The sequence below is a fragment of the Talpa europaea genome (assembly GCF_964194135.1).
Source record: "Talpa europaea genome assembly, chromosome: 13".
NCBI lineage: Eukaryota > Metazoa > Chordata > Mammalia > Eulipotyphla > Talpidae > Talpa > Talpa europaea.
Window position 1 is genome coordinate 31,887,074 of NC_140080.1, and position 10,561 is coordinate 31,897,634.

At 44.6% G+C, this 10,561-nt stretch overlaps 1 protein-coding gene and 1 pseudogene across 2 annotated transcripts; both read left to right on the forward strand.

The window, feature by feature from the left end:
- Nucleotides 1–929: 929 nt before the first annotated feature.
- On the forward strand, nucleotides 930–9,534 carry KIF20A (kinesin family member 20A; the record flags this gene model as incomplete). The annotated part of the gene is made up of 18 exons (XM_084252877.1): nucleotides 930–1,094; nucleotides 3,027–3,116; nucleotides 3,219–3,338; nucleotides 4,186–4,324; nucleotides 4,443–4,630; nucleotides 4,715–4,844; nucleotides 5,005–5,199; nucleotides 5,300–5,411; nucleotides 5,520–5,588; nucleotides 5,808–5,951; nucleotides 6,094–6,259; nucleotides 6,362–6,526; nucleotides 6,652–6,791; nucleotides 6,936–7,038; nucleotides 7,353–7,551; nucleotides 7,776–7,867; nucleotides 8,096–8,233; nucleotides 9,217–9,534. 18 exons carry the CDS (start codon nucleotides 930–932, stop codon nucleotides 9,532–9,534), a joined length of 2,673 nt encoding a protein of 890 aa, XP_084109003.1.
- Nucleotides 1,552–2,011, forward strand: LOC311182820 (ATP synthase F(0) complex subunit C2, mitochondrial-like; annotated as a pseudogene). Its single transcript has one exon. The product of its transcript is annotated as an ATP synthase F(0) complex subunit C2, mitochondrial-like (transcript).
- Nucleotides 9,535–10,561: the final 1,027 nt, after the last annotated feature.

The window sequence follows — 10,561 nt, forward strand, 5'->3', positions numbered from 1 at the left end:
TTATTCCCTCACGGGAGGACTAAGCCCCCCCTAAACCAGGTCTTGGGTGCGCTCCTCGGAAGAAAAGTTGGTAAAGAAAGAAGAAAGGCGGCCGCTGAAGCTTCAGGACTCCCTTTAGACGTCCTCCAAAAGAAATACCTACGGTTCTCGAAAAAGTGTTAAGCTGGGAGGCTATTCCAGATGCTCCAACACGGAACGCCGACAGTTGGTAACCCGGATCCACTTCGGAATGAAAAGGTCAAGCCTAAGGAGACCGTTTCCCAGTCTGGCCCGCCCCCTTTCCTTGCGCTGATTGGTCACTGCGGGCTTCGTGATCTGATTGGCTGAATGAACGCAGCGCGTAATTTAAAACATTGTATCGGTAACAAAGCTGCCCCTCAAGGGTGGAGTTGTGTTCTCTCCCCTCGACTGTTCAGGTTCTTCGGCCGATTGTGAGTGAGCCGGTACCGGAGGAAGAACAAGTATTGCGTCTTTGGGTGAGTGCGGCTGACCGGTAGCGCGGGGCACCAGCTCTTCCCCTCGCGAAATAGGCTTTCAAAAAGCGTAGCTCGCAGTGTCCTTCCCCCCCTTCGTACCGCTCTCCTTGTGGTGGGGCTGGCGGCGAGCTGGGAGCAGGAACCTAGAGCGCCTGACACCACCTTCGCCGCACCCTTGGGCGAGGCACTCAAGTCCGAGCGTGGCCGCCTTCTGGAACCGAGTATCTGTTCTTTCTTGTTCGCGGCCGCAAATACCGCCTCAGGCAGGTTCAAACGATTAATTCCCTCCCCTCTGCTGGTAGTTGAGAAGAAAGGGGAGTAGAAATCCAGGCAGATCGAGGTGTTCTCGGGCAAGGAAACTGTTTTCTTCCTGAAATTTGCAGTTCCTTCTGTTCCCTAAGGTTCTCCCTGTCCATTCTTGTCTCGTTTTAGACTGAAACAATCCCTGCTGTCATGTCGCAAGGGATCCTTTCTCCGCCAGCCGGTTTCTTGTCCGATGAGGAGGTCGTAGCCTCCCCCATGTTTGAGTCCACCGCTGCAGATTTGGGGTCTGTGGTACGCAAGGACCTACTATCAGATTGCTCTGTCATCTCCACCTCCCTGGAAGACAAGCAGCAGGTAAAGGAGCGAGACCATCTTTCTGTTCAGGCTAGCAGTTGTAAATACTGGTTAATATGAGCTCAAAGACCAGTATCTTTTCCCCTCACGATAGACATGCAAGCCATAGTTGATATTACAACCCGAATTTCCATTGAACTTAATGGCAGTACGACCTTGTGCAAATTAGTTAACATCTGGGCCTCATGGTTAGGCCACCACCCAAGTACCAATAACCCTTCATTCAGCCTTTGCTTGCCCACTCCTTCCCCTCTGGTAACCTCAATGCTGCAGTCTTATTCCAAAGGTTTGTATTAGTTTTGTCTGTTCCTTTTCTGTTTCATTATGTTGCACATGTGAATAATATTATTTGTAAAAACCAGCATTCTTAAGGGTCTGAGACATCAAATTTGAGGCCCCTCTCTGTCTTCTTTGCACTGGGAACAACTCTCCTGCTACATCCTCTCATCCCCAAAAAATGTATGCCTGTGCCAAGTTCCTCTCCACCCCCTCCTTTGTCTGGAGCACCTCACTGCTGAAACAGACACACTGACAGATGAGAGCCCCGGCTACTTAGCACTTATTCCTAACTGCAGCTTCCAAACCAGCTCTGTTTCAGGCCAAGTTCATAGGGGCTGGGGCTGCCATGGTAGGGGTGGCTGGCCCTGGGGCTAGAATTTGGAATGTTTGGCAGCCTCATCATTGATTATGCCAGGAACCCTTCTCTGAAGCAACAGCTCTTCTACACCATCTTGGGCTTTGCCCTCTCACAGGCCATGGGACTCCTTTGCCTAGTGGTTGCCTTTCTCATTCTTTGCCATCTCCACTTAACCACAGTTCTCTCTCTCATGTCTTGTCTGCCCTGTACCTTTTCATGTACTTCCCCAGGCAGCCTGGGGAAAGTGGTTGACTCAGGGTTTGATAGGGAAGACAAATAAATACTGTATTAATAAGATGTTATTAAAAAAAATTGAGAGCATGACAGTGAAAAATGCAGAACTACTTGTCCATGAGAACTAGTATTTACATTCCCTTAGTAAAATACTCTCAAGTGCATACTCTCAGTTAATCCTGAGGGAAGGATTATCGTTATTTCTGCTTAACCATGAGAATCAGCTGTTAAATAATGCGCACAAGATTGTACTGCCATTAACTAGGTAGAATATACATTCAGGTTGTAATATCAACCATCGCTTCCATTTATGGAGCCTTTCTTTCTGTAGGCTGGAGCTGCTCAGCTACAGTACTATTAACATTTGGGGGTCAAATAGTTCTTTGTTACAGAGGGCCGCCCTCTGCATCTTAACATGTTTATCAGGATCCCTGTTCTCTACTGAGAGTGAGTAGCACTTCCCAAGAAACCTCTACTGGACTTAGCTAAATGTCCCTTGGGAGACTTAGAATTCTGTTTTACAAAGTTTCTTAACAGCAGGAGCCTTGACAATGTCTTTCACTGTGAACTACTGGAGCCCCTTTGAAATTCCTGGGTCATAAAAAATTAGAGTAGACATTCTAAATATCTGTTGAATGAATGAGGTGGATGCTATTATTAACCCCACTGTACAGAGGAAGAAAGTAAGGCAGCAAAAATTAAAGAACTTATTCATGGTCTCATAGTTATTAAATGATGGAATTGGGAGTGGAATTTAGCTGTGTCTGCCTCCCTGGTGCTGAACTACTACATAATATCACATGCTGATTTTTATACCAGTCAACCAGCTCTTAGATATGTTGTGGCAAGCCAGGTTCGCATAATACTGAAAGACAGGGAAGATTGGTAAAGTAGTAGAAAAGTTGGAATATTCATGGAACCAAAGACTAGCTAGACAAAGACATTTTAAGCAGAATGGGTATAATGTTATCACGATTCCCAGAAATTGTGCTTTGTTTGCCCATCTGCTTAGAGATAACTGCTAAGATTAATCTGTGGTTCTGGTTGGAATTCTGCAACAGGTTCCATCTGAGGATAGTACGGAGAAAGTGAAAGTATACCTGAGAGTCAGACCTTTGTTACCTTCAGAATTGGAACGGCAGGAGGATCAGGTAAGCATCTGAGGGGAGAGAATTCAAGGTGGAAAGATGCAGTGCAGAAAATGTTCCCAGAAATGTTCACTTATGTAAAAATTGTGTCGTTCCCATTCTCAGGGTTGTGTCCATATTGAGAATGTGGAGACTCTTATTCTACGGGCACCTAAAGACTCCTTTGCACAGAGGAGCAATGAGCGGGGAATTGGACAAGCCACCCACAGATTCACCTTTTCCCAGGTACTGAGGTGCTGAGCTATGGAAAAGGGGCAAAATATAGAGGCAACTTACTCCCTCTTTAGAAGGAAGCGTTTTTTTTTTTTTTTTTTTAATTTATGCATAGAAGAACTGGGGGTGTGGGCCAGAGGTTTAGGGGAGGGGAGTGAAAAGATTCACCAGAGACAGAGTGGGAGCCGAACAGGTCAATTTACTGAAATACTCTGCTGGGGGGAGCAGCGGGCGAGACAGGAGAGGTCTGCTGCACTATGTGGGTCAGCTCCCTAGCCGGGGATCAAACTCATGCTGCAGTGGCTGCCGACAGCTTCCGAGTGCTGAGACTTAACCCCTTGTGCCACCAGGGAGGGCCCTAGAAGGAAGCTTTTTTACTCTGAGTCCCTTAAGATGCGTGTCTACAATTTTGAGGACCCTTTTCATGTGCTAAACAGTGTCAAGTATTTCATGTACATTAATTCCTAACAGTTGTAGTACCATTATTGTTATTGTCCCGACAAAGATACTGTGGTTCAGTAAAAATAATGTTGCTGAAGCAATGTAAGTTATCAGTAGTAGTTAGGATTTGTTTGAACCATCCATCTCTAAAACCCACTTTTGAGACCATTAAGTTGCCCCATAGTGTATGCAGCATAAGACTTAGTAGATAACATTCCCTATTTACTGATTTAAATAAAAGAGCGGGCAGAGTGGTTGAGTCCTTGGTATTTTGGGAGCAACTGGTACGACAGTGGGAAGTAGTGGCTTAAGTCATCTCCAGAGCCAACCATCCAGGAAGGGATGCATCTGCTGGCTCTGCACAGATATGGAGTGAAAGAGAAAAGATGGGACTCTCAGAAACTTGATCTGTGTCTAGATATTTGGACCAGAAGTGGGACAGGCATCCTTCTTCAACCTGACCGTAAAAGAGATGGTGAAGGAGGTACTCAAAGGGCAGAACTGGCTCATCTATACATATGGAGTCACCAATTCAGGGAAAACCCACACAATTCAAGGTAAGTAGTAAATCTCACAAAATTGCTGATTGGCCTGTAATGTGTGATCTATTATCTTTTGATGCTGCCAGTTAGGGGAGAAAGAGCTTTGCCTCAATTGTCTTTCACATGTCTCCAGGTACCATCAAGGATGGAGGGATCCTGCCAAGGTCTTTGGCTCTGATTTTCAATAGCCTCCAAGGCCAGCTTCATCCAACACCTGATCTGAAGCCCTTGCTCTTCAATGAGGTAATCTGGCTAGACAATAAACAAATCCGGCAGGAAGAAATGAAGAAATTAGCCCTGCTAAATGGAGGCCTCCAAGAGGTAAAGTTGCTTTCCTTGGGGGTGAGGGTAGAGGGGCAAATCTCCACAAAGTTTTGTGCTTATCATCTCCCTTGGTCCCTCCAGGAGGAGCTGTCCACCTCCTTGAAGAAGAGCGTTTACATTGAAAGTCGGCCGGGTACTAGCACCAGTTTTGACAGTGGTATTGCGGGGATCTCCTCCACCAGTCATTTTACCAACAGTAGTCAGTTGGATGGTATGTATCATGACTGGGCTTTGTCCTAGGTAAATTCCTGCCCCTTCCTCTAAAAGCTGTCAGGATTACAACCTGACCTCCACTTTTTGAGGCCTCCATGGACCAAGGGGGAGATGGAGTACCCTAAGGTTGATACCCTGTACCTTGGCTTCTTCCCCAGAAACAAGTCACCGATGGGCACAGCCAGATACTGCTCCCATAAGTGTCCCTACAGATATTCGCTTCTCCATCTGGGTTTCTTACTTTGAGATCTACAATGAACTACTTTATGACCTGTTAGAACCGCCTAGCCAGCAACGCAAGAGGCAGACTCTTCGACTATGTGAGGACCAGAATGGCAATCCCTATGTGAAAGGTATGGAGCAGCACAAGGAGGCTGCCTTGAACCCTGGAGGGAACTTGGAAAGAGATAAGGTGTTCCTATCTTATGTATGCCCCTCTCTCCTTGGCCTCAGATCTCAATTGGATTCATGTTCAGGATGCTGAGGAGGCCTGGAAACTCCTGAAAGTGGGCCGTAAAAACCAGAGCTTTGCCAGCACCCACCTGAACCAGAACTCTAGCCGCAGGTGAATGGGTTGCAACAGTAAACCTTTCTTGCTGTGTTCCTGAAAAATAATAGTCTCCCACCTGGTCATGTAAGCTGTGCACTGACATTTCTTTTTCTTAACTATCAGTCATAGCATCTTCTCAATCCGGATCCTACATCTTCAGGGGGAAGGGGATATAGTCCCCAAGATCAGCGAGTAAGTTTTTCCATTTAGAGATCTGGGCTTCTTGGCCATAAAGGGTAGTGGGAGGGAGAAGGAGGTCCTCAGAAGAATTATCTGTTATGTTAGATTCTTGTTGCCCTTCCTTGGATAGAGATTCTTGGTGGGTTCTCTCCTGCCCAGAACTATATATGAAGAACTGGAAGGCTCCTAACATACAATCCTCATGTCAGATTCTGCCTGGCATCTTTCTAGGTTGTCACTCTGTGATCTGGCTGGTTCAGAGCGCTGCAAAGATCAAAAGAGTGGTGAGCGGCTGAAGGAAGCAGGAAACATTAACACTTCTCTGCACACTCTGGGCCGCTGTATTGCTGCCCTGCGCCAAAACCAGCAGAACCGGTAAACTTTTGACTACAAGCTGTGGTCCAGTGGTCTGCAATTTGCAGACCTCTGCAATTTGCTGAAGCATCTTGGTCACCACTAGGATACACCCAAGGATGGAGTTCTGTTCACAGATCTTTTCTCTCTGGTTCCTTGCCAGGTCAAAGCAGAACCTGATTCCCTTCCGCGACAGCAAGTTGACTCGAGTTTTCCAAGGCTTCTTCACAGGTCGAGGTCGTTCCTGCATGATTGTCAATGTGCATCCCTGTGCATCTGCCTATGATGAGACCCTTCATGTGGCCAAGTTCTCAGCTCTTGCCAGCCAGGTAAGAAGTTGCAGGTAGATGATTTGCTCGCTTTGAGCTGGTACTTCCATTTAAAGAAGTTATTAGGTACTAGTTATGAATTCAAATTTTTTCCCCCACTAGCTTGTGCATGCTCCACCAGTTCAACTGGGATTCCCATTATTGCACTCATTCATCAAAGAACACAGCTTGAGAGCATCTCCCAACTTAGAGACAAGCGCTAAGATAAACCCGGGGCTTGATGAAGACATTGAAAATGAAGTTGACATCTCTATGTATGGCAAGGAGGTAAGAATGCAAGAGCTTTAGTGTATCAGCTTGATGGCTCACATTTTTCATTCTGCATTCCAGAAGGATCTGTGCCTATTTGGGGCATGGGCATCTGATGCCTCTGATTCATGTGTCCCAACTAGGAGCTCCTACAGGTGGTGGATGCCATGAAAGCACTGCTTTTGAAAGAACGGCAGGAAAAGTTACAGTTGGAGATGCAGCTCCGTGATGAAATTTGCAATGAGATGGTGGAACAGATGCGACAACGAGAACAGTGGTGCAGGTACCAGCCAAGTGACCTCTCTTGGTCTGTCATCTGGATCAACAGATGGGAAGTAGGGACTAGGGTGGAGTTGGACCTCAAGAACTATCTATCCTTCACAGTCACTCCTTATAATCTTTTTTTCTCTTTTCTACTTTCTGACAGCGAACATTTGGACACCCAAAAGGAACTATTAGAAGAAAAGTATGAAGAGAAATTAAAGATCCTCAAGGAGTCACTGACAAGTTTTTACCAAGAAGAGCTGCAGGTGAGTTGCCCTGAACCAACCCCACCTACCTGCTCAGACCCCCATCTGAGATAAATAGATTTTACCTGAAGTAAATAGATTTTATAAACTAGTAGCGCCAGGAATATATAACTCACTTTTCTCTGATCTCCTTAGTGTACATGTGTCATCTATGTTTAGTGAATTAAGGGTTTGGTTAGCTAGGAAATGGTAAAAGTGCTAACAAACAGGCTTTTAAGGCATGAGTATAAGGGAAGGCTTTGTTCATTTGTTCAATTATTACTGCAGTATGTGTTGGACTGTGGACAGAATTGTGCCTTCTACTTCCCTCTTAGGAGCGGGATGAAAAGATTGAAGAGCTAGAAGCTGTCTTGCAGGAAGCCAAACAGCAGCCAATGGCCCATCAACAATCAGAGTCCGAATTGACCCTACGACGGTCACAGAGATTGATGGCTTCTTCCTCCAGCCAGCAGCTTCAGGAAGTTAAAGCTAAACTGGATCAGTGCAGAGCAGAGCTAAACTCTACCAAGGAAGGTATGGAAGGAGAGAAGGCAGGGATCATAACAACGGTTCAGGGAACAGCTGCTCTTCAAACACTAGCTCCAACATAATTTCTTTAACTGAGAGCTACATCCTCAACTTTTCACTCTAGGATACATGTGGCCTCACTTTTAATATTTGCTCAAGCTACTGTTACCTAAAGAGGCAAGTCCAAGGCTAGAACACCTACATATTAAAGTTCTCTTTTTTTCCCTCAGAGCTGCAGAAGTATCAGAAAATGTTAGAACCACCACCCTCAGCCAAGCCCTTCACCATTGATGTGGACAAGAAGTTAGAGGAGGGCCAGAAGGTAAGTCCCTTTCTGTTACCAAAGCTCTTACCTCAGGCAGTTCCCAACACTCAATCCCTGGTTCATATGAGTACAAGATGTTATTTTGTTCACATTCCTGGAAAGCGGCTACTTCAATCAGCTATCTAGCCTTGTAATTTTTTCTTCTCTTCAAATGGTCATCTGACTCCTCCAAATCATTATCCTGGTTTCTTGGCCATAGTCTGGTTCCTACCCCTCCTTTTTCAGAATATAAGGCTGCTGAGGACAGAGCTTCAGAAACTTGGTGAGTCTCTTCAGTCAGCAGAAAGAGCCTGTTGCCACAGCACTGGAGCAGGAAAACTTCGCCAAGCCCTGACCACCTGTGATGACATCTTAATCAAGCAGGTTAGGGCAGCCTTTTATTCCCTTCTCTCTCATCTGTCCACTCCAGAGTATATGTGAGGAGAATGAGAAGCAGATTTTTAGGATGATCACACAGTGAGGGGAGTTTTTCTTCCTATAAAATTAACCATTCATTAAGCACGAGGTATTGTGCTAGTCTATAGGCATTTTTTTCCCCCTTTTGGAAAGCATGGCTGTCTTAGAAGGAGCAATGTTTTTATTTATTTATTTATTTTAGATAGATTTATTTATTTATACAAGCACTGGGTACAGTCAGAGGCACGGGAGGGTGAGAGAATTCACCAGAGCCAGAGCAGGGAGCAGAGCAGGCAGAAGGACCGAAGTACACTGCTGAGGGGAGCAGCGGGCGGCAGGAGAGGTCTGCGCGCCATGCAGGACCCTCCTCCGGTGGCTGGGGAGCAGCCGGGGATCGAACCGGCGCTGCAGAGGCTGCAGGCAGCCTCGCAACCCAGCGCTCAACTGCTGCGCCACTGGGGAGGCCCTATAGGCATTTTTTATTACAACAATCCTAGAGAGGTAGATTATATCACATTTCATCTAAAATGCTTGTACTATAGGAAACCGATATTGTATGTATCACTAAAACACAACTAAGCTATAACATTTGTCATCACTAACATGCTTCCTGATTAGAGATGATAAAAAAAATTTTAATGTACATCTTAGACTACACACAGCATTTGATACCTAGGAACTAAGGCTCTTGAAAGTTAAGTAAACTTATTCAAGCTCATACCATTCACCTTCAGTGTTAGAAAATATCCTCCTAATGAGTGCCTTTTCTTTAGATTCTTAAAGAAAATAGCCCCTATTCATTTAAGTTCTGATTTAAAAAAAAAAAAAAAAACCTTTGTAGACACAGTTGTTAGTAGCCAGTAGTTAAGGACATATGTATTACCTTCTCCTCTTGTTTCTTTAATGCACCAGAAACAGATTATTTTCTATAAATTTACCTATCTTATTAGGATCAGACCCTGGCTGAGCTGCAGAATAACATGATGCTAGTAAAACTGGACTTTCGGAAGAAGGCAGCCTGCATCGCGGAGCAGTATACCATGCTAAAACTCCAAGGCCAGGCTTCTTCTACCAAAAAGCGCCTTGGAGCCAATCAGGAAAATCAGCAACCAAGCCAGCAGCCCCCGGGGAAGAAACCATTTCTTCGAAACTTACTTCCTCGAACACCCACCTGCCAACGCTCAACCGACTGCAGTCCTTATGCCCGGATCCTGCGCTCACGATGCTCCCCTTTACTAAAATCTGGGCCTTTTGGCAAAAAGTACTAAGACTATGGGCTAGGAGAGTACTCGTTGTTCTTGAGGTGGGAAAGCTGCTCAGCTTAAATAGGTCTCTTTCAAGCTTTACCATATACCTCAAACTCTGTCCAGAATGCAATACTCAAGACATTGTTTTTCCCCTCTTGTAATATAATCACCTATGTAATCTCATGCTTTTTTATGTATATGCACACAAAAAATTATATTAAAGATATTATTCACATTTTTTATTTGAATTCCAAATTCAGCAATATCATTAAAGTAAAAATTATAAAAGGATAAGAAATCTTATACAGGAATGGCAGTAGAGACCAGTAACTAGTGTACAGCTAATTTAAGAAAGCTTGGTAAGAAATTAATTCTAGGGATGTTATATATTCTAAATCTTCCTTAATATAAAAGGCTGAGCCCTGAACTCAGAATAATCCATAGCATCTACTGTACAAATTAATCACAGCAGCTATTACATAGTCATAACATATTACCTCCTACTAAATACACATGCATAGGCCTCAGCCTTCCAAGAGCACAGCAGAAATGATTCCTTTAACCTTGTTTAATGAGATGAAGACTGACAAAAACATTGTTGGAGATGGAAGGGGAAAAAAGAAATTACATCAAAAATATTTACAACAGGCCAGCTTGAAGTGAGTTTATTGTTCACAAGAGTTATTCCAAATGTCCATGAAATTACCTGTAATCCTATCTCCTTGCTTCGCTTTTGTAGGGATAAAGTTAACTATAAATGTCTCTTACCCTCAGAAAGGACCATCTGCAGTCCCAGGCTCAGTTAGATTCTTCTTGCCCCTCTTTTATTTAACTCTAATAATTCCAATTTCAAAGCTAGAAGCCTCCTCAAAACCATGTTTTGGAAAGATGTCTCCCTCCAGGAATAACAAACGTTGAGCTTCACTCCATTTAAACTCAATCTCTGACATCATAATAATCATGCTCAGCAAGTCCAAGAACAAAATCACGTCATGCCTATCCAGTGCCCTGACCTTAGGGTATGCAGTGATCCTACTGCCACCAGAGG